The 24,232-nt window shown below is 41.8% G+C and overlaps 1 protein-coding gene across 1 annotated transcript in view; it reads left to right on the top strand.

The window, feature by feature from the left end:
• CD109 (CD109 molecule) overlaps window positions 1-24,232 on the top strand; it is a 115,542-nt gene that overhangs the window by 40,958 nt on the left and 50,352 nt on the right. Inside the window, 15 exon segments of the mRNA XM_032651319.1 lie at window positions 2,422-2,461; window positions 4,975-5,059; window positions 12,029-12,044; window positions 12,047-12,067; window positions 12,070-12,094; window positions 12,097-12,128; window positions 12,401-12,542; window positions 13,454-13,563; window positions 15,725-15,949; window positions 16,740-16,818; window positions 16,821-16,840; window positions 16,925-16,987; window positions 18,419-18,464; window positions 18,467-18,594; window positions 21,988-22,140. Coding sequence (XP_032507210.1) covers window positions 2,422-2,461; window positions 4,975-5,059; window positions 12,029-12,044; window positions 12,047-12,067; window positions 12,070-12,094; window positions 12,097-12,128; window positions 12,401-12,542; window positions 13,454-13,563; window positions 15,725-15,949; window positions 16,740-16,818; window positions 16,821-16,840; window positions 16,925-16,987; window positions 18,419-18,464; window positions 18,467-18,594; window positions 21,988-22,140 — 1,185 coding nt within the window.

The raw sequence follows: 24,232 nt of genomic DNA, 5'->3' as shown, positions 1-24,232 counted from the left end.
ATAATTGCCTAAAAGTTGGTTTCAAGGCTGTTGAAAGGGAGGCCCAAACAAATTAGTTGATTTTCCACGTTTGCCAAAGCTAGCACTTTTTATTCAGTCTAATACATGTTATTTGAGAACTTTTTTGGTATCAGGCAGTCTGTTAGGTTGGCAACTCAAGGGATAAACTATGAAGGATAAAAACACGGTGTAACGTGGACCTGGCTCTCAAAGAACTTACAGCAAGATAAACCATGTACCTAAATATTCAGGATACAGGGTGAAAAGTGACAAAGAAAGGAGGACTAAAGTGCATGGAGGCATAGAGATTACTTTTTAGATTTGGGATCCAGAGACGCAGTAATATTTGAGCCAAGTTCTTGGAAGATGGGCAGAGGTGGAAGTGTGTGTAAGTCGAGTATAGGGGAGAGTGAGAGAAGAAGCACAGTGCATGAAACTCCAGGGCACTGTCAGCCCTTGCAGTATTGCACTGGAATGTGTCCTGCTCCACCTCTAGACTGAAATTCTGATGCTGAGAACTGTAATTAACCTTTACAGAGCCTCACGTGGTGTTTTACATGTAGTACCCACTTGGTGTTTGCTCTATGAACTTAACTTGAGGAACAGACATCATCGTTGTTAAATTCCTTATTCCACAGCCTTACCTGTGCCTTACCTCACTTGTAAAGCAAAAAGTAATGTAAAGACCAGAATTCTTTTTTTTAATATTTATTTTATTTTTATGTAGTTGTTCATTGGGTTACGTTGGGTCTTAGTTGCGACATCTTTTTGTTGTCACGCGTGGGCTCCCAGAGCACGCAGGCTCAGTAGTTGCGGTTGCCATGGGCTTACTTGCCCTGAGTCATGTGGGATCTTAGCTCCTCCGACCAGGGATTGAACCTGTGTCCCCTGCATTGGAAGGCAGATTCTTAAACCACTGGACCACCAGGGAAGTCCCACAACTAGAATTCTTATGTTATCAGTAAAACAGGTATTAAAGGTAGACTGCCTTCTTGATTTAATTTTGAGGATGACAAATCAGAACTTATAAATGAATCAAAGACATGTAATTTATAACATTCCTTTATATGACATGAAAACACTTTAAGATAGAAGTGACAAATGTGGAGATTCTTAAAGACTGATCAACACAAGTTCTTTGGGATCTACTTTAAATGCCACACTGAAGCCAGGTTTTAGACAATTATTTTGTTGGCATATAAGTAGTTTATATTTGTCTTATACTTTGAAATGAACTGTATCCTTCTTTTAGGATTAAAAAATAGTTTGCTGGTGTACAGTTTATTTATTAAAAATTTATTTACTTTTTATCGAGGTATAGTTGATTTAGACTATCATGTTAGTTTAGGTGATGTACAGTTACTTTAGGTTAAACAAATATGATTTAAAAAAAAAACCAATATCTTGTAGCTGCATCTGTGTATTTGCTTTGATAAACTTAGGGAATCAGAATTGGAATACACATTTCATTGGTGGAATTTCTTAGCTATCTTGAAGTGGTTCTATTTAATGTGTTACGTATGACTAGGAACGGAGAAATAGAAATATGAGGAGTTGGAGGAAAAAAAGATATTCTAGGCCACACGTTTTCTGTGGACACTGGGAAAAGGAAATAATTAACAGTAGCTGTTAAAATAGGGTAGAGTGGGCAGTGGTTTAGAGTCCGCACTGGTGGCGCAGTGGTTTAGAGTCTGTCCTGCGATGCAGGGGGCGCGGGTTCGTGCCCCGGTCCCGGGAAGATCCCACATGCCGCCGGAGCGGCTGGGCCCGTGAGCCATGGCCGCTGAGCCTGCGCATCCGGAGCCTGTGCTCTGCAACGGGAGAGGCCACAAACAGTGAGAGGCCCGCGTACCGCAAAAAAAAAAAAAAAAAAAAAAAAAAAAAAAAAAAAAAGGGTAAAGTGTACTGATTTAAGGGTTACAGTAGAAAATACTTCAAGGAATTAGGAAGATAAAGGGTGGTGGTCCATGGTGATTTTGCATTCTTGACTCTTTTATATATTCTTCATTGGTTTGCTTTGATAGGGATAGACAAACCAAATTTGAAGTCATTTCCTGTTAGTTTGACATGTGTACCCTTGCTTGATAAATTCCTAAATTATCTAATTTAATCTTGTTCTCATTTCACAAATGAGGGAAGTCAGGTTAAGCGGTTTGTTTCAAAGACCTGCAGTGAATTAAAGAGACAGGTCACCTTGTTATGTTAGTGAATTGTTAAGAAACACTCATGAATTCACAGACTGCATGTTGCAGATACTGAAAATAAACTTCTACGGAGTTACAATAAATTGTTTCGTTCGTTAAATAATTATAAATGTAATAAAAAATGTTTTCTAAATGTTTTTGTGAGGGAAGCAAGCAAGCAAAGTAATTTAAATAAGAACTCATATATTTTCTTGTCTTTTCTTCTTCTTCCCAATAGGACCAGACATATTATCAGTCATTTCAGGTTTCAGAATACGGTAAGAGTTCCTTCAACTTATTTTGATGGAAAACACATTTATTACTTTCCACAGAGATAAGAGAAATTTCTAAGAGATGTATTATTTAAAGTAAAAATCCCAGTGGATTTTTACCAGGTAAAATCCTAGTATTTCCTATAGGTCTGAAACATTTTTTCTTTATAGAGAGTAAAGTAGGACTAAGATTGGCTGTAGTCCCATTATCCTGCTCTTTGTATGTATAGTTATTCTGTTTTTCTACTTTGCTGTGATCATAACATATTTAAAATTTTGTACGGTGTTTGTTTTTTTTAAAGCATAACCACAGTCATTTCCCATATCTTTCACTTGGTCAACACTGGTGAAGACAGGGTTTAACTTGGGTAAATCCTCTTCCTGCAGGTGCCACATTTTGTAATATCGCATTTGGAAACACGTAGATGTAAGCAATGTGCGACCGCAGTGTTTTGTTGGTGGATGGAGAGGAAGGAAATCGGAGAGTGAAGGCATAGGACCCACAATTTAGTTGTACTTTGAACAGCTGTTTTGAGGTTGCACACAAGCGTTTTCATCTGATTTGTGTTACTTTTTGAGTTTGTGTCTCATTCAGGCAGTAGAAATTCTCTGGAAAGTCGTTTGCTTGCACCTTTGTGGCTCCGGTCCATGAATCCCATACAGCACTGTCACAGCTCAGCCTCACGATCACCTAGAACAGGGAGCAGCAAAGCTTTTTCCTGTGAATTGCCAGATAGTAAAACTTTATGCTCTGTGGGCCACATGGCTCTGTCTTAACCAATCCACTTTGCGGTTGTAGCACGAAGCAGCCGTAGACAGTATGTAAGTGAAAGTGGTTGTGATCCAATGCAGTTTTATTTATGGACGTGGAAATTTGGATTTCATATAATTTTCCCATGTCGTGAAATAGTCTTCTTTTGATTGTTTCCAACCGATTGGAAATGCAAAACCCAATCTTAGCTCATGCTGGTCATTGTTTACTGACTCCCCCATCTGGAGCTGTGTTGTCCGGTTCAGGGGTCACTCACCACGTTGGCTGCTGAACACTTAAATGTGGCTGGTCTAAATGGAGATGTGCTCTAAGCATGTAGAATGCGAAATTTTGAAGACGGTATAAGAAAAGTAAGAAAAATAACTCATTAATAATAATTATTTATATTGATTACATATTGAAATGATAATATTTTAGATATATGGCTTTAGGTAAAAATATTACAAAAATTAATTTCACCTTCTTCTTTTTCCTTTTAAATGTGGCTACTAGAAATTTAAAACTACACCATGTGGCTCAGATTTTGTTTCTTTTGGACAGCCCCGATCTAGAGGAGTAAATCAGAGGTGGCTGAGGCTTCTATAGGCTGTTTTTATTTCACACAGAGGCGGTGCGGGTGCATGTATGTTGTTGAAGGGGGTATGTAGTGGAGGGGCAATTGATTGCCAACCTGTGATGTTTGAGGAGGGGACATTTTAACTTCCTTGGTCTAAGAAATTCCACCTCTGAGTGGCCAGGACCTTGGAGGAGGGTCAGAGTCCTGGAGTGGTCTCGGACCTCAGAGCATCTTGGCACTCCAAGGGTCTTTAGCCTGGAGCTGGAGGTCTGTCCTGTTCTGCTGACTTATTGGTCGTCTTGATTCTTCTCTTGCGTTAACTGAATGGTGAGATGCTTGTTATGAGATGGATCTATTTCATTGGTCAGTGAAGTTAGAGAAGAGGAATATTTCTATAGATTGGAAGGAAATGAAATTTTTTTTTACTCCAGTGAGGCGCTTTATATTAAATAATATTACTATTTATAAAATATTTCATAGCCTAATTATATAAAGCCAACCAAAGTAGGGGTTTCTAATTTTAGGGTTACCTTCGGGAACCAGTACCTGTTGCACAAGAAAAGCATCATTACTTTGTAGCCATATCTCAGTTCTTAACTAGAAATCCTAGGACACAACTTCGTAGTAATCCATCGCGTTAGACTGTCACCACATTTACCTTTGATGGTCTCAAAGGACGGGGATTCTCTGTGACTGCATGTGTGTCACCCTGAAGAGAAAGGAGAGTCTTAGGGTCTCAGGATGTGCTTTTCATAACCAAATTGGAAAAAAGTCCTAGGGAAGGGGCTGCTCAGAAGTAGCTATTTACCGAGTGATATGGAAGTATTTAAACAAGCAGTAAGTGCACACTGGTGGGTGACAGGTGAGTGAAAACCCTGGCCTTCTGGCACTCAGATGGCTTTGCATGTGGATACGGTTTAGATTCTACCGGTGGGAGGCTTCACAGACCCGAGTGTCCATAGCAACTCCCCCATCCCCATCGCTGTCTAGTTACCAGCCTTGTAGGGTTTCTGATTTGAGTGGAATGAAGTACTTTTATCTATGTGTTAATGTGTACTTGGAGCCTAGTGAATCTAAGTGCCAGTGGTACCATTTATCAACTCCCTTAGAGCAGTTCTGTTCTCTAGTTTGTTAAGTTGTAAAATGAGAGGTAAATGGATTGTTTAAAATATCCTTGCTTTTCTTTTCCAGTATTACCAAAATTTGAAGTCACTTTGCAGACACCATTATACTGTTCTTTAAATTCTGTGAGTTTAAATGGTACCGTCACAGCAAAGTAAGTATCATATTGCTTTCTATGACCTTAAACTGTTCTGAAACTGTATGACAAAGAGCTCATTATATACTCCAGAACATTAGCACAATATGTTGTTTATTAAAATACCCCAATGGGCAGGAAACAAGTGTTTATAATAAATAATGAAGCACGGAACATGTCTGCACAGGTCTTTGCACCCATGTCTCTGCTTCCAAGCTGATCCAGTCCTAAAATATTCCCCATAGGCTAGTGTCTTTCTAAGGCTAGTCAAGGGTTTTACCTGATAGATTGTGCCAGATTGAAAAAAAAGCTTTATTTAGTCCTCATTCAGCTGTCTATAATGGAGGTTGAGACTTGGGGGAGGGGTTTGGTTGCCTTATTGCAATTCACAGATGAGTCAGTGATCCACATTCATCATCCATTTCAGCTTTTGGACACAGGGGACTTCCAGCCCCGCCCCGTGTAACTGCTGTCTGGTGGCTTTCATGATTTTGATCCAATGGCTCGAACATCACAGCATTTTGTTTTGCTGAGGCAAAAAGCGTCTTCAGAGTTCCAGACCACTGGCTCTCAAACGTATAGGCTGGGAGTGCCCTCAAGTAATTCCAGGACCGATTTCTTGTAGCATTTTAAATTAAAAAAAATTTTTTTTGTCCCTCCCCATCCCCCGGGGTTTGCTAGGACCTTGGATGCGGTGACACCTGTGACGCACGTCCCTCCTCGGCCGGAACCTGTCAGTGGGTTGGAGTTGGCCTGGGTGACTAGGCCTCCTCAGGAGAGCAGCCTGCGTGCGGGCTGGGTGCCAACCTAATCCTCTAAGGGGCCAGGACCTCGTGGAGCATTGCGGTGCCCTTTCCCTGCTCAGCTGTCCCTCCTTGGTGTCCCTTGCGCCCTCTTCCAACCAGAGAAGGTCTTGCTGTGGGCCCCAGTAAAACCTCAGGCACACTCCCCGTGACCTCCGCAGCCCTTATGGAGAGGTGCTTGCCTTTTCTTCCCCAGGATGGGTGTGCCTTGTAGCATTTATTTTTTAAAATTAATTAATAAATTTATTTTTTCGGTACGCGGGCCTCTCACTGCTGTGGCCTCTCCCGTTGCGGAGCACAGGCTCCGGACGCGCAGGCTCAGCGGCCATGGCTTACGGGCCCAGCCGCTCCGCGGCATGTGGGATCTTCCCGGACCGGGCCACGAACCCGTGTCCCCTGCCTTGGCAGGCGGACTCTCAACCACTGCGCCACCAGGGAAGCCCTGTAGCATTTATTTTTTTTTTTTTTTTTTTTTTTTGCGGTACGTGGGCCTCTCACTGCTGTGGCCTCTCCCGTTGTGGAGCACAGGCTCCGGGCACGCAGGCTCAGCGGCCATGGCTCACGGGCCTAGCCGCTCCGCGGCATGTGGGATCCTCCCGGACCGGGGCGCGAACCCGTGTCCCCTGCATCGGCAGGCGGACTCTCAACCACTGCGCCACCAGGGAAGCCCCTGTAGCATTTATTTTTGATGTGTCAATATCTGTGCTGTTTGTGAAATTTATTTAGCTTCAGAATTTATTTGTAATAGCTGGTAAAAACTGGACCCCATTTCACCACTCATTGCAATATTCCTCTCCTGGTGAGGGTTTGTGGCAGTGGCAGTCAATGGGCAGTGAGTCCACGCACCAAAACGTCTGAGGACTCCTGCTTTAGATTCTTTTGGCAAACAAACCATGTGACACCCATGTGACATAAAGGCAAAAATGTGTCTACCATTTGTATACCAAGTTAGTTCAACTAAGAGGTAGCTTACCATGTGAATTTGGGTTCTGTGGCTGAATTTATGGTTTGGAAAACACATAAATGCCCGCTTTGTCATAATTATTTTCCTGCCCTTGATCTTAGCTGAAGGTCAGGCATTCTGTCTGCGTTTTATTTTGAGTTCTTTGACTAACGCTTATAAAACTTAGTGACTTCAAATCCGCATAAACCATCAATGTCCACATGGATTAGGTTGAAAATTGATACTTTTTTTTTTTCTGTTTTTAGTTTTCAGGGGTGTGCCAGGGATTTAGCATAACCAGTTAAAACAGTGGTTCTTAAACTTTGGTAACTCTCTAGGAAATTTATTGTACATCTAGGGAATTTATTGTACATTTTCAGGGGGTGTGGATCCCCTGAAGCAACAACACTGACAGCCTCTTCCCACCAACTCCGCAGTTTCATCCTGATTCTCATTTGTGGAGCCACTTTGAGATGCTAATGGCTGAGAATGACATGGCAATTGTGACGGTCCCCAGGCAGTTCTTTAGGGCTCAACAGGTTGTGTTCTCAGCTTTTTCTTTAGTATGTGTATCAGTCGAGCTATAGCCAGAGAAGTAGAAGCAGCAGGAGGCATATATTAAGAGATTTACTGCAAGGAGTTGGCTTATTTGACTGGGGGGACTAACTAGGGAAATCCAAAATCTGTAAGGCAGGTTGTCAGGAAGGGCGGCTAGAGCTCTCAGGTACGGGCTGACGTTTCTGTTCACAGGCAGGATTTCTTCCTCTTTAGGGAATTGTCAGCTCTGCGTTAAGGCTTTTCAACTGATTAGATCAGCCTGATCAGATGATCTAGGATACTCTCCTCTACTTAAAATCAACCGACTATAGACTTTAATCACACCTATGAAATACCTTCACCTTGACACCTAGAGTGTTTGATTAAGTGACTGGGGACGACGTTAGCCTAGACACATCAGAAAGCCCATCTTAGCGTTTGGTTTGTCTGTTCTAGGTAGTGAGACAATTGTTGCCAATTAAAGTTCTCAGACATGGCTAGTTCTCATAGTACAGGCATACCTTGGAGATTGTGGGTTCAGTCCCAGGCCACCGCAATAAAGAAAATATCGCAGTAAAGAGAGTCACGTGAAGTTTTTTCGGTTTCCCAATGTGTATAGAAGTTATTTTATTCTAGATCGTAGTCTATTAAGTGTGCAATAGTAAAGCCGAATCTGGCCTCTGTGCCCCGGCACCGAATTAATTCTCGGAGACAGAGTTATGGGTGAAGTAAAAAAGAATAGCTTTATTCCTTTGCCAGGCAAAGGGGATCAAGTGGGCTAATGCCCTCAGAACTGTGTGTCCGAACCCAGGGACGTTTGTGAGGAGTTTTATAGTCAAGGGGCGGGGTTGCTGAAAAGGATCAGGGGGCATGCAGGGCTTGCATTCCTTCAATGCAGGGGTCATCTGGTACCAGGTGATGATGGGCGAACTGTGACCTCTGGAATGAAGCGTGCTTCATCGAGTACTTAACATCTTCCATTTGCTGGGGGTTTTAGTTCTGCAGAAGAGCTCAAAGATACTGTTATGTGTATCCTTTGCGGGGGGAACCAGGACCCTGCCCCGAGGCTGCACTATTGTTTCCTGACCGCTCCTCCCTTGTCTCTGCATCCCCTCCCTTCCCTGATTAGCAGCTGTTTGAACTTGTCCTTTGGAACTCAGTGAAGGGAACACAGAAAGGCTTTTGTGCCCGGCAGTCCCACAGGGTCCTGCTCGGCTTCAGTATAGTTATGTCTAAAAAACCAATGTACCTACAATGATTAGAAAATACTTTATTCCTAAAAAAGGCTCACCACCATCTGAGCCTTTAGTGAACTGTGATTTTTTTTTTTGCAATAGTAAACTCAAAGATTGCTGATCACAGATCACCACAGCAAATATAATAGTAATGAAAAAGCTTGAAATATTGTGAGAATTACCAAAATGTGTTACAGAGACATGAAGTGAGCAAATGCTCTTGGAAAAAGGGCATCAATAGACTTGCTCATCGCAAGATTGCCACAAACCTTCAATTTGTAAAAAACACAGTATCTGTGTGTTTACTGTGCAAAGCACAATAAAACGAGGTCTGCCTGTAGTCCGTTCCGAGTATTTCCTTCCTATTAAATCTTCTTCCTTCAGGTTTCAGTTGCCTAGGGATGATGTCCGCTTTGGGAGCAAAGTAAGGCGGTTCTGTGCCAGGGCAGCGCAGATCTTGTGTGTGAATTCAGATGAGCAGATCCCGACAGGGCCGAGGCCCTTTCCCCAGCGGCCTCCTCCACCCCAGCGTTCATGAGTTCTGGGCCTATCAGTGCATTTCCGGAGGGTCTTTTTTTTTTTTTTTTTTTTTTGCGGTTCGCGGGCCTCTCCCGTTGCGGAGCACAGGCTCCGGACGCGCAGGCTCAGCGGCCACGGCTCACGGGCCCAGCCGCTCCGCGGCATGTGGGATCTTCCTGGACCGGGGCACGAACCCGTGTCCTCTGCATCGGCAGGCGGACTCTCAACCACTGCGCCACCAGGGAAGCCCCAGGAGGGTCTTTTTAAATTCAGATTGTGGATATAATTTACAACTTTGCAACAGATTCAGGAAATCTTTTGACTAGCAAGGTCTCTTATCAGTCTCTAAAAATCGGTGGAGACCTATTCTATAAAAACCGTGTCCTGGAGAAGATGGAAGTGATGATGGTGAGGGTCTGTCTATGTCTCTCCTCCCTTCAGGCTGATCCTTCCAGTTGGGCCTTGGATTCACTCTTCTGTCTGGAGAATCCCAGGCCCACTTCCCCTCTCACCTGTGTCTTGATTTCTTCCATTTGGTATCTTTAACCTTTTGCTCTTTATCTCTGTGTTCAAACGTTTCTGTCATTAAAGGAAACGAGCCCTCCCTGACCTTCATGCCTCCTCCTAGCTGCTGCCCTGTCTCTCGCCTCTTTGAAGAGTTGGAGCTGCCTTTTCCCCTTCTTCACATCCTGTTCGTTATTTAGCCCCCTGCGTTCTTCCTTTCTCGCTCACCGTGATATGGAAACTGCTTTCACCACCGCACAAAGACCTCCTTGCCTCGCCTTGTGTGTACTTTCTTAGGCTTTTACAACTTTTTTCTCCCTTTGCAGCATCGGACATTGCTGTCCTCTCCCATTTCCTTTCTGGTTTTTCTCCTTTCCCTTAGGCTGCTCCTTTGAGACTCTTTGCAGACAACTCTCTTCTGATCACATTGTAAACGTTCTTGTTCCCTAGAGTTCCAGCTTTGGCTCTCTTTTCTCTTTTTACACATTTACTCGGAGTTTTCTTCTCCATGGCCAGGGCTTCTGCTGTTTATAATTTGATGAAACCTAAATCTGTATCGCCAGCCCACATTTCTAGCTTTACAGTCAGATCCCCATGTCTCGCTGCCCACTGGACATTGCCCACTGGATATCCCACAGATATATATATATATATATATATTTTTTTTTTTTTTTTGCATGTGGGATCTTCCCGGACCGGGGCACGAACCCGCATCCCCCGCATAGGCAGGCGGACCCTCAACCACTGCGCCACCAGGGAAGCCCTCCTACAGATATTTTAGTCAGTCATCTTCCCCAAACCTGGTTCTCGGCATCCCTCTCTTGGGTGGACTGCAGGACACTCTCTTTAGCTGGAGTCAGCTGTGCTTGTCTGACTCCCTCAACCCCCATAGCCGGTCAACCTCCAGTGCTGTTGGGTCTCGCTCCTTAATATCTCTCAAATAATCCATCTACCTTTCTCCACCGCCACCTCCTTGATTCAGGAATGTCACCTCTTCAGCTACGGTTGTAGTTTCTTAAAACTTTTTCCTGCCTCTATTTTTACCACATCCAATCTTCCCTCTACTTTGGATCCAGACGTCTTGTTGTTTCCTCTTCTTGTTGGCCTTCTCCGCCTTCTCTCTTTCTTCACCACCTCATCCTAACCACCCCCCCCCACACTCCCTTCTGCCTTCTTCTTTCAGACCATTGCCTTGAGGGTGAAGTTCAAACTTTTTAGTGTATCTTACAGAGTTCTTTTCTAGCTTCATGTCTTTTGAAACACCTCACCCAGCCCCTCATCTACCCTCCCAAAGTCTCCTCCCAGATCTTACTTGTGCTTCCAAGAATGCAGAATGCTTTTGCTGACCAAGAGGGCCTTTACATAGGCAATTTCAAGGCGTGGCTGCTTGCCCTAACCCTCTATCCTTATAGCTCTCAAAGCACTAAAAACGTGGCTGTTCCACCCTTTGAGGTTGTGTCTGTGTCATGGTTACTACCGCACCTGGGTGCCTAGCACAGTGCCAGTCATGGAGAGGGCTTCCAATAAATGCTTTATTGAAAAGAACAAATGGATAAGCAACGTAACTCCTAAGATTTCAGTTCAAGCTGGTGTGTAGCAAAGCAGAGTCCTCCGTACGCAATCAAAAGCCTGTCACTTTGAAGTGAACCAAATTAAGGTGTATGGGCAATAGTTTTGGTCTTGTCATGAATTGGGGGTAAAGAGTAGGACTTGAAATCCAGTTGTTCTTTGGGTGTACTTTGAGAGATGAATTCTGTTGTCTTATCACTTGGATGGTGGTTATTAAGTTATAGATATGATTTTAAATATTTATTTGTATTAGCCATTATGGTCATCTCTGTGAGTAGATGAATAACAATTTTGGTTACTTTTGCTAGAAGCCATCTGTCCCATGAAGGCATAGATAATGTGCAGAAGATTACTGGAAATTTCCTGGAGCACAAGGTTAACTACGCTCATTTTAGTTTTGAAATCTTTAACTGAGATGAATAAAAATCTGCATTTGTTTATTTAGCTTTGATGTGAACGTCCTGCTCACTATTCCCACCTCATCAAAATAACATAAAATTCGCCACGGCAAATGCAATTTCAAACTAACATTTAAAAATATTCAAGAGCTACAAGTCTCCTGGGCATGCAGTTAATGGGCCAGTCCAGATTTCTAAGAATAAAAGATTTTCATAATCTTTTAAAAATCTTTTGATGGGAAACTGTCACTTCCAATTATGATCAGATTTTCTCTGGAGTCTCCAGAGGGTGGGTAAAGTGTGTATTATGAACTGTTTTTGAGGTATTGTAGTAAAAGTCTTCTCATTTTGGAGACTTAATATCAGGATCACCATTTATTAAGCACATTTCTAACTATGTTTTTAGTTTAGAAAATTTGTAATAAGTGTATGTTTTTAATACAATTCTTTTAAGTTAGGCCTCGTGTATTATTTTTCAGGTATACATATGGGAAGAACCAGTGAAAGGAGACCTAAACAACTTACATTTTTACCTTTATCCTTTTGGGTGTGAAGAAAAATATTACAAAAACATTTAAGGTAACTTTTGCAAATATCTTATAACTTGTAATGGGGAAAAACTGTAAGTGTACTTTCTCTAGAAATAAGATTTTATACTGAATTAACCAAAAGCTGAGCATAAGAAAAATCAAGAGCTTTCTATCATTGAACAAATGAGAATTTACCCTTTTTTAAAAAAATGATTAAGTGGAAACAGAACCATTGTGTCGTTGTGACTTAGTTTGGTTTATTTCTAAAATTTGAAGTGCTGAAGTGAAGAATGACATTGAAAATATTTTTTAACAAAACAGATAAATGGATCTGCAAACTTCTCTTTTACGATGAAGAGATGAAAAAGGGTAATGGATTTTTCGGATGGCCTCTCTGAACACATGACTCTGTCTTCTCCTGGACCGGTAGAATTTTAGCCACAGTCACAGAATCACTTAACAGGTTTGTAGACTTTTTTTTTTTTTTTTTTTTGGCGGTACGCGGGCCTCTGGCCTCTCCCGTTGCGGAGCACAGGCTCCGGACGCGCAGGCTCAGCGGCCATGGCTCATGGGCCCAGCCGCTCCGCGGCATGTGGGATCCTCCCGGACCGGGGCACGAACCCGTGTCCTCTGCATCGGCAGGCGGACTCTCAACCACTGCGCCACCAAGGAAGCCCCAGGTTTGTAGCCTTTGAAGTGAAGGTAAAGCTATTTCTGTTGTGCTGCTCTGTCATCTCTTATTATAATCGGTACGTTCATTTGAGGGCACTGTTGCCTAAGGATGCTAGTTAATGCTGAGATTGTCGTGACTGTTAGTCTAACTTGCAGAATGTTTCGTAATGAAGGGGAAACTTATTTTCTTTGAAAGGATGTACCTCAACCACCTGTGGATAGGTATTTATAATTTTTTCCATCTCTCTTTTTTTTTTTTTCCAAACTGAAAACTATATGGAAGGGCTACCTTTTCAGCTGACTAACCATCCTCCTTTTTTTTTTTTGTTTTTTTAAAATAACATCTTCTGAAATCTCACTGCTCCTAGACAGTTTTCTCTGTTAATAATAAAATAAAGGTTAATTACTTGATCTTTCGGTGGCTGTTTTTTAATGGCTTTCACCAATCCCCGAAAGTGCAAAAAGACTATTCTGTCAGTGGCCTGATCTCTGGTGCACATGTCATTGACTGGGGAACACTAATGGTGCTCAGGAAGGGATCCACAGAGGACATGTATGGTCCTCTTTGTGGCCAAGCCAAAGAGGCTTCTGTGTCCTGATATCCTAACCCCTTTGGGAAGTAGCTCAGATGGAGAGATTTGGTGGATAGAAGCTGTGGTGATATATTACTTTTACTTCTAAATGGTGCAATTTCCAAAACAGGTATCTCAAGAAATGCAAGCTCCAATGTATTTTTCAAGCAACATGATTACTCATTGAATTTTTTGATTATGCTACTCGTCTTAAAGGCCATCTCTCAACTTCACAGCACTGTACAGTTGGCATATTTATTAATTGTCTAAAGCAGTAAGATTCAGTTTAGTGAAACAGAATTGGGAAATAGTACTTTCAATGCTTTTCAAAAAATTTAAGCCAAGGTATGTAGATTACTTTCCCCTTTAGATATATGAGGCACACAGAAATTGTTTCTAAATGACCTTTATCTAATTTATTTATAAAAGTAGTTTCCAAAAAATTTTTCCTCAAAATATATTTAATAAGTAATTCAAGTTAGATTTGAATTGCGACATTGAAGTTTTTATAAATTAATTGAAGGATTTAGATGGTAGTCAAAAATTTCAATTTCAATTTGATTTTATAATGACTGATTTTAGTCCTAGCAAAGATGTAGCATTAAAAAGTATCAACTAATCTACTCAATTTTTTGAGAGAATACTGAATTAACATTTATTGACTGAGTCAATAAGTGGGGCTTACAGACCTAAGAAGGACCCAGTCTCTACCCTGGAGTCACAGTGTTTGTGATGGTGACAAGAAAAATATACACATAACTGTAATTCAAGGCAGGATAAATCAGTGTCATGAACACATTCCTGTAGGGATTTAAAACAGGTGTTGGCAAACTTTGTCTGCAAAGGGCTAGATAGTATATATTTTTAGCTTGAGGGCCATATGGTCTGAGTCACAACTGTGTGACTCTGACATTGTAGCATGAAAGCGGCCACAGCCCTTGGTAACCAAGCGAGGGTGGTCACGTTCCAATAAAAACTTCCTTCCAAAGAGACTGGATTTGGCCTCCCTGCCTGTCATAGTCTCTGGCCCCTGCTTTAAAGAAAGGAGGGTCACTTCTTGTTGAATAGATCAAGAGAAGTTTTAGAGTTTCTAGATTGATGGCTATGTGGAGATTTGGGGGGTAGGGATGCGCTCAGGAGAGGTCCTGTCCTGATACCTTGCCCTAAACATCTCTTCCATCTCACTCAATATCTTTTTACAATAAACCAGTGATCTAGTGAGAAAAAAAGTTTTAGATAGCTTCTGATTTTAATAATCTTATAATTTAGACAGTTTTGAAAAGGTAGTTAAGAAACCCCCAGGAATCTGCAAATGGTAACTTGCAAATGAATAGAGGGAAACAAAGAGAGTTCCGGGAGGAGGAACTGGCTGTAGGACAGGGATGGGGGTCACTCAGGGATGCTTTATGGAGAAGCAGAAGATTTAGGTTATTTGTTACAAGATCTGCAGCATTTTCAGTGTTGGGGACGTGTGGGTTGGGGAACGAGATGAGCTGAGACGTCTACACAAGGCGAGAGCTTTGGTTGGCAAACCAGGGTGCCTTCAGGTGACAGTGACTGGACCGGGGCAGTGACAGCAGAGAGCTCGTGTCCAGGAAAGGTCAGAGAGAAAGCAGGAGGCGAAGCTTGGGGATTGCAGAGGGTCCTCCGTGTCTCACATGCTCTAAGCAGTGAAGATCTTGGTCCTTATGAACGTGGGAGGGGTGTGGCGAAAGCAGTGTTCCAGGGGGACTGGTGGGGGTCTGTGTGCAGGAGTGGGGCAGCAGCCCGGGGAACGAGGCCAGCAGGAGGCTTGCGCAGCTGACTCTGGGTGGAGAGCATGTAAGAGATGTAAGACTTGGTGTGCATTGGATTTGGAAGGTGGGGAGAGGGAAGGCAAATTCAGAGATGTTAAGTCTGACGGAATTGTGGGATTAGCAAAAATAGGAAAGGCGAGGCGGTTTCTCACCTTTAGATGTACTGAATTTGAGATGACAGGGATGTACAGAGTAGAAATTTCCTGCAGGGGGTTGGAGGTGTTGAGTATGAGCTCCAGAGCCAGATCAGGATGGCAGCAGGAGTGCTGAGACCTTTGAGGGTAAATGATAATGAGGCTTTGAACAAATTCCCACATTTAGGGAGAGGGAAGTGGGATAAAAAAGGACACCGAGAGGATGTAGGAAGAGGGGTATGCAGTGAAAGAGGGGATTGTGGAGCCGTGGAAGGCAACAGGAGGCATAACAGCCAGACGGGAGGGGAGGCCGCCCAGAGAGACCACGGAACCTGGAGGTTAGGGGGCTGCCGATGATTTTTGAGAGTTCAGTTTCATGGGAACAGCACAGATGGAAATTGGATTCAACGAAACTTGAATCCTTTGCTTCTCTTGTTTGCCTGATTTCAAATGTTTTCTTTTGACAATTAGGTGAAGGTAACCCGTTCTGATGGCAATCAACTGACTCCTGAAGAAAGAAGAAATAATGTAGTCATGACGGTGACGCAGAGAAACTATACCGAGCACTGGAACAGATGGGATGGTAGAAACCAGGACACAGGGGCTGTCCAGATCATAAATCATACTGTCCCCCCAAATGGAATCTTCAAGATTGAATTCCCAATCCTGGACGATTCCAGCGAGCTACAGTTGAAGGTGCCATCTGTTTCCCATCATTATGTTACCGCAGCAACCTTAAAATTGTCATCTTGTGGTAGGCACTCAACCTGTTGGGAGGTCACTTTGGTACACAGGAAGTGGACACATTTTATTTTAAAAGTGATTTAATGATAGTAACTGAGAATTAGACTGAATGCTTCCTTGTAAATTCATTTTGAAGAGCAAAGTAAATAGTGATCCGAAGAGATGACGGAGAAGCCCCCAAACTCCCAGTCTAGGTGATTTTCAGTCATTTGAAATGGTGTTTTGGCAGGAGCTGAGATCAAAGGGGAATATGCTTTTTACATTTACACTCCTTTGCTGGACTGAGGCCCCAGCCATCCCCGCTCCCTTTCTCGTGGTCACTCAGCCCTGTCAGTGTGGCCTCTGAGTTTTTCTCTCACCAGTGGTAGATTGAGTGAGCTGATATGATTTCTTGCTTATAGTTGAGTTCTGTATTGTTGGGGGAAAGGATTCCTTTCCATTTCCTTCTTTCTTTCAGTGTTTCCTGATAATACACCTTTGTTTCGGAATTAAGTTAGGACCGGCCATACATTTTTCCTCTTAGATTATGACGATGAAGACCATTTTACACGTTTACAGCTATCCCCTTCTTTATAGTATAAGCTGTAAAATGATGAAGATGCCATGTCTGGGGAATGTATTGTTTCCTGCGTGAAGAAAAGTGAAAGTGAATTTGCCTTTCACCGATTGTCCAGCAGGTAACATCCTTTATCAAGGTGTTTCTAAGATGAAACTTCATGGTTTGCCTTTTCTTTTGTTATAGGCCTCTTTTCTTGATACTGTGAGTAGCATGGCTGTTCATGATATGTTTAAGTCTCCTAGTAAAACGTACATCCAGCTAAAAACAGAGATGAAAATATAAAGGTAATGATTACAATCACTTGTTAATTATAATTGGGCTGTCTTGCCACTGATACGTATATATTAATTAAAATATTTTTTTTCTAGGCGGGATCACCTTTTGAGCGGGTGGTTAGTGGCAACAAGCAGTTGAAGGAGTTTAGCTATATGGTAATCTCTTACAGAATCTAAATTTATGATCTATTGTAGAATCGTCTGAAATAATGTCTACCTGAATTTGAAACTGAACTTACTGATTTTTAAAATTCAGCCTCACACTTAAAAGAAACTATTATATTTAATGTATTGTATGTTATACAGGCACAATATGTAATATTTACATCCGTTCTTACAGAGTTTTCTTTTTTTTCTTTAATAAATGTATTTATTTTTGGCTGCTGGGCACGGGCTTTCTCTAGTTGCAGCGAGCAAGGGCTACACTTCGTTGCGGTGCGTGGGCTTCTCATTGCGGTGGCTTCTCTTGTTGCGGAGCATGGGCTCTAGGTGCGCAGGCTTCAGTAGTTGTGGCACACAGGCTCAGTAGTTGTGGCTCACGGGCTCTAGAGCGCAGGCTCAGTGGTTGTGGCGCACCGGGCTTAGTAGCTCCGCAGCATGTGAGATCTTCCTGGACAAGGGCTTGAACCCGTGTCCCCTGGATTGGCAGGCGGATTCTTAACAACTGTGCCACCAGGGAAGTCCCTCTTGCAGAGTTTTTTATATCTAAGTTATATATAAATTTACTTTGCAAAGTTTACATTTTTTTCCTTTACCACATTATTGGATTTATTATAGGACATTGAATATAGTTCCCTGTGCTATATAGTAGGACATTGTTGTTTATCCATCCTATATATATATAGTTTGCATCTGCTAATCCCAATTCATCCCTCCTCTACCTTCCCCACTGACAACCACAAGTCTGTTCTCTGTGTCTGTGAGTCTGTTTCTGTTTTGTAGATAAGTTCGTGTCGTATTTTAGATTCCACATATAAGTGATATCATATGGTATTTGAATTTCTCTTTCTGACTTACTTCACTTAGTATATTATCATACTAGGTCCATCCACGTTGCTACAAATCAGCCTCACGCCTTTTTAAGCTGTCCTTTTCATATTGAAATCAAACTCTTTTTTTCTTTCTTCACCCATATTTGCATTTCCAGTTTAAGATGAATAATGAAATCTTGCATTTTGTTTAAAATTTAAAATTCTATGAGATAAGCCACGTATGTTCATTATAGAAAATTATAAAACATAAGGAAAACAAAAACAAATAAAAATGCTCCCCATAAATTGTAGTTTTGCTAATCTAGCTCTCTCAGTGGTGCTCTGCATCCCTTCCACTCAGAAATAGATTCTTGACCATCAAGCTGCTGTTGGCTCAATCACGGTTGCTTTATCTTATCCTTTTCTAATTACCAGCGTGTACTCTCTGTGTTGGTCAGGGAGGTTTACTTTTGTGTGTGTGTGTGTTCAAAAAGGATTTGAAGTTGCTTTAAGTCAAGAATTTGCATGTATGCTTAAAAATTATGATAAACATAGCTGCCATTGAGACTCTCACTAGCTTTAACATAAAATAAAACTCATGTACTCTTCTTTTCAGGTAGTGTCCAGGGGACAGCTAGTGGCTGTAGGCAAGCAAAATGCAACAACTTTTCCTTAACACCAGAAAATTCTTGGGCTCCAAAAGCCTGTATCATTGTGTATTATATTGAAGATGATGGGGAAATTATAAATGATGTTCTGAAAGTTCCTGTTCAGCTTGTTTTTAAAAATAAGGTAAGATTTAAGGTAATGATATTTAAAAGAAAACTTCATATTAGCAAAGTCTGAGAAATGTAATATTTCTTTAGAAAAGTGTCATGAAACCAAATTGGTTAGAAATTTATATTCATTTCTAGAACTATGGATAAACCTCTTCATATTAATTACTGTGTATTTGTTTTCACCTGTGGAATTATTGGACACTGTGCGTCTTCTTTGTAAGTCATGGTTCTTGGCTTTAAGACTTTAATTCAAATCCAGGCTCTTTCAGGATTTCCCAAATGGGGGAGTCAATATTGCTCTGGCATGGAATTCCAATGGCAATATATGTGTGGTGTTGCTATTTGTGTGGGAGTGAAGTGAGGGGTGTAGGAGGGAGTGAGGCATCTGCAGTGATGTGTGGAAGCAGAGCTGGGCTTTGGTTTATCCATTTCATCAGTCTGGAAACTAACCCAGGACAAATTTACAATGAGCTTGGCTGCTTTGCATGTGGAGATCTCTGTGGAGTTTTGTCTCCACACACAGCAGTGATTTTTTATCACCAAAGGTGTGTAGCTTGTGTAGGAAACACTCCTGGGCCCCAACTCTGAGAAGTAACCAGATTGCAAGATTGACAGGTGGAGTTCAATTTTCTCATACATATTAAAATGAGCCATTGTTCTCACTAAAGGCTGTTGCCGTCTCAGGACCTCTGAAGCAAAATAATCATTATTATTATTACTATTATTTTTAATATTTATTTGGTTGCGCCAGGTCTTAGTTGTGGCAGGTGGGCTCCTTGGTTGCAGCTCCAGGGCTCGTTCGTTGTGGCTCACTGGCTTCTTAGTTGCAGCACATGGGCTCTTTAGTTGTGGCATGCAAACTCTTAGTTGCAGCATGCATGTGGGGTCTAGTTCCCTGACCAGGGATCGAACCCGGGCCCCCTGAATTGGGAGCGCGGAGTCTTATCCACTGCGCCACCAGGGACGTCCCCAATCATCATTATTTTAAAGTAGTGATTTGTAGAATACAGTTCTGGTAGCATTTTCCCCCTGAATTTGTTAAAATTTTAAGAAGTAACAGTTGTCATCCATGCCTTTTTTATAGAGAACTGTTAACTCTAACTTTGACTGTCAAAATATAATACAAACTTCTATTTTCTGTCTTATGAAAAGAATTTTTTAAAAGGCAGTGCTGTATTCTGTCAGTTTCAGAGCACAATTTTTGACTTCTAGTGACTCCATTAATTCCCTGAGAAAGGTGAATTTTTTTTAACATCTTTATTGGAGTATAATTGCTTTACAATGGTGTGTTAGTTTCTGCTTTATAACAAAGTGAATCAGTTATACATATACATTTGTTCCCATATCTCTTCCCTCTTGCGTCTCCCTCCCTCCCACCCTCCCTATCCCACCCTTCCAGGCGGTCACAAAGCACCGAGCTGATCTCCCTGTGCTATGCGGCTGCTTCCCACTAGCTATCTACCTTACGTTTGGTAGTGTATATATGTCCATGCCTCTCTCTCACTTTGTCACAGCTCACCCTTCCCCCTCCCCATATCCTCAAGTCCGTTCTCTAGTAGGTCTGTGTCTTTATTCCTGTCTTACCCCTAGGTTCTTCATGACATTTTTTTTTCTTAAATTCCATATATATGTGTTAGCATACGGTATTTGTCTGAGAAAAGTGAATTTTAAAGTAGGAGTAAGGCTTAAACATAGAGGCACACATCTCTGAAAGTGAGAGCAGGTTCTAAAAAAAGTTGCTGTGTAAAGGCTTTGAGGAAGCAGACTGTATAAATAACTTCCAAGAAATTTCTTAGATATGAGAGACAAGAAATTAGTTTCAGTTGTGTTTGCAAAGATAAGTCTTCCATTTTTATATGATAATGTTTACCACATTTACTCTGAAAGAAACTGCATATTTGGAAATAAAATATGTTTCAACACAAGAACATTAATGAATCTTCGTTGATGTTCAGTAATGACTGTGGAATAAATGAATGAGATGTGGAAGGGGCGAGAGATGTAGTTTTAGAAATCATCCACACAGAAGTGCAGGTTGGAGCCAGGGGGTCACTGACGTGCAGAAAAAAGAATGAGAAGTGCAAAGTTTGCATATGATGCAAACTGAGTTACCTTAAACAAGGGGTATGGAAAGGTATTCTTTCTGTTTAACTCATTTAAGATATAAGTGGAGAAGAGTAAACTAGATACAATGGCTCAAGCGGCATGTGAAAGAAAGATGGCATCAGACAAGTTAAACAGGCAAGGAAGACTTTGTTCAAGACATTTGCAATAGGGGAGAGAGACTGAACTCAACTCCACTGAAACAAAAGGCAGGAGGGTTTTTAAGCACTGGTGTGAGTTAATGGAAAAGTACTGGGAGACCCTGGGGGAGGGGTTGGTCTGCGTGATTAGGCCATCTGGTTTGGTAACTGGAGTTTATAAGTTAGGCTTCTCTTCATCTACAGAGACTGGGAGATCAATCAGGGCTCTTTCTTGATGATTACATTTCAAAAGGATGGCTCCCAGGTCTTTGAGAGAGACATTCCTGCTAGTAAAACTGGCTGGAAGCCGGGAGAAGATTTACATCTCAAAGGGACAGAGAAAACATTAACAATTGCACATTTTTTAAGAAAAGGGAAATTAGGTGCTTAATGTCAGGAAGAAGCCTGTTTCTAAAGTTCAGGCAAGCTGAGGGGGACATGAAGGCCATCTTGATCAGGTGGTACAGTCACTGGGGCGAGGGATTGTTGAAACAGAGCTGGGCAAGATGAACGTTCCTAGTAGGAAGAGGCCTTATAACAAAGCCATTGGGTTCAGCCGGGATGAGAGGATGGTTGGTCTTTAAGAAGTACAGGTAGGACTGTGCTTTGCTGAGTGTAGTGACAGAGGAAGTTCAGGCAGCCACGGAGGCACAGAGCATGGGGCCTGACTGGTGTTGGTCTGATGGCCTCGTCCTGGGGAAAGACACCCCTGCGCAGCCCAGCCAGTTCTGGGAGTCCCCGGGGCTGTCACTTGTACGCACTCACTTCTGAGTCCAGGAGGCCAGTGTGCAGGCACTGGCAGCTTCTTTCCTCTTTCCTGTCCCCCCTCTTGAATACTGGCCCTCCTCACGTACGCCAGACAGTGTCTTCTCTTCAGCACTGGCTGGCGGCTGTGGGGTGGGAGGTGGAGAAAGGGTAGAGAAGTGAAGGAAAACTCTGATTTATGCCACAGTGAGAGGTTCCATGACTGGCCGACACTGTGGGGCTGAGGTTTCTTTTCACTCCTTTCCCTGGAGAAGGCCTGTGTATGGTTTTAGAATGGTCCCCGGGCCAAGGTAAATGTAGAATCTTTGCTAGATTTTGTCATTGATCTGCTATTGGTAAGACGTAAGAAATGCTTTGAAAAAGTGTAATGTATCAATCCTGTTTTCTCCCTTTCTTAGATACAGCTATTTTGGAGTAAAGCCAATGCTGAACCATCTGAGAGAGTCTCTCTTAGGATCACTGTGGCGCAGCCAAACTCAATAGTTGGGATTGTAGCTGTCGACAAAAGTGTGAATCTGATGAACGTCTCAAACGATATTACAATGGAAAATGTGAGTTTAGCTATTTTCTCATTACAAAAATACACATTAAAAGAGAAAAATAGTGGAGGCTTCCCTGGTGGCGCAGTGGTTGAGAGTCCACCTGCCGATGCAGGGGACATGGGTTCGTGTCCCGGTCCGGGAAGATCCCACATGCCGCGGAGCGGCTGGGCCCGTGAGCCATGGCCGCTGAGCCTGCGCGTCCGGAGCCTGTGCTCTGCAACGGGAGAGGCCACGACAGTGAAAGGCTCGCATACCGCAAAAAAAAAAAAAAAAAAAAAAAAGAAACTTTGTGTTACTTCAGGTATCTAAAGGAAATTTCATTAGTTCCTTTTCAAGCATAAGTCAGTAATCAGTAAAGCTTCTGAATGAAAAGGATCTGCATTCCAGTTGTTAATGTTGGAAAGAGGCTATTGTGGTCAAGTGTCTTTGCTGTCTTACATGAGAAATGCCACTTAGAGTCTTCCCTCATTTTCATACTGTATTTTAACTGAAGACTCTTGAGAAATTACTAGGAGATGGACTTGTACAATTCTGAATGACATTGGAGAGAGCTTTAGGTAATTATGAAGTACTTTCTATTTTGGTTGTATATAATGGTTATAAATAATTACAGTCCCCATTGAATCAGGAATTTGCAGTATATTGAGGGAGTGAAAAATCATGTTAGCCTGCAGAAAACTTACAAACCAAGAAATATATGAACATCTAGTGTTATATAAACTAATCACCTATTCCTTAGTCATTTCATTTTTATTTGTAAGCTCTTTTGTTTTGAATTTCATTTTATTTTTATACAGCAGGTCCTTATTAGTTATCTATTTTATACATTAGTGTATATATGTCAATCCTAATCTCCCAATTCATCCCTCCCTCCCAACCCCCCTCTTTCCCCCCTTGGTGTCCACATGTTTGTTCTCTACATCTGTGTCTCTATTTCTGCCTTGCACACCGGTTCATCTGTACCATTTTTCTAGATTCCATGTATATGCGTTAATATGTGACAGTTGTTTTTCTCCTTCTGACTAACTTAACTCTGTATGACAGTCTCTAGGTCCATCCATGTCTCTACAAATGATCCAATTTTGTTCCTTTTTGTGGCTAAAATTCCATTGTATACATGTACCACATCTTCTTTATCCATTTGTCTGTCGATGGGCATTTACGTTGCTTCTATGACCTGGCTATTGTAAATAGTGCTGCAATGAACATTGGGGTGCATATGTCTTTTTTTTTTAACATCTTTATTGGAGTATAATTTCTTTACAATGTTGTATTAGTTTCTGCTGTATTACAAAGTGAATCAGCTATATGTATACATATGTCCCCATATCTCCTCCCTCTTGCCTCTCCCTCCCAGCATGTGTCTTTTTGAATTACTGTTTTCTCTGGGTACATGCCCAGGAGTGGGATTGCTGGGTCATATGGTAACTCTATTTTTAGTTTATTAGGAACCTCCATACTGTTCTCCATAGTGACTGTATCAATTTACATTCCCACCAACTGTGCAAGAGGGTTCCCTTTTCTCCACACCCTCTCCAGCATTTGTTGCTTGTAGATTTTCTGATGATGCCCATTCTAACTGGTGTGAGGTGATACCTCATTGTAGTTTTGATTTGCATGTCTCTAATGATTAGTGATGTTGAGCAGCTTTTCATGTGCTTCTTGGCCATCTGTATGTCGTCTTTGGAGAATTGTCTATTTAGGTCTTCTGCCCATTTTTTGATTGGGTTGTTTGTTTTTTTTTAATATGTAGCTACATGAGCTGTTTATATATTTTGGAGATTAATCCTTTGTCCATTGATTCATTTGCAAATATTTTCTCCCATTCTGAGGGTTGTCTTTTCATCTTGTTTATAGTTTCCTTTGCTGTGCAAAATCTTTTAAGTTTCATTAGGTCCCATTTGTTTATTTTATATTTCCGTTACTCTAGGAGGTAGGTCAAAAAAGGTCTTCCTGTGACTTATGTCAAAGAGTGTTCTTCCTATGTTTTCCTCTAAGAGTCTTATAGTGTCTGATCTTACATTTAGGGCTTTAATCTATTTTGAGTATATTTTTTGTGTATGGTGTCAGGGAGTGCTCTAATTTCATGCTTTTACATGTA

Source organism: Phocoena sinus, chromosome 12, assembly GCF_008692025.1.
Source record: "Phocoena sinus isolate mPhoSin1 chromosome 12, mPhoSin1.pri, whole genome shotgun sequence".
In the NCBI taxonomy this organism is placed as follows: Eukaryota; Metazoa; Chordata; class Mammalia; order Artiodactyla; family Phocoenidae; genus Phocoena; species Phocoena sinus.
The sequence above is the reverse complement of the archived record's forward strand: the minus strand, read 5'-3'. Positions and strand labels throughout refer to the sequence as shown.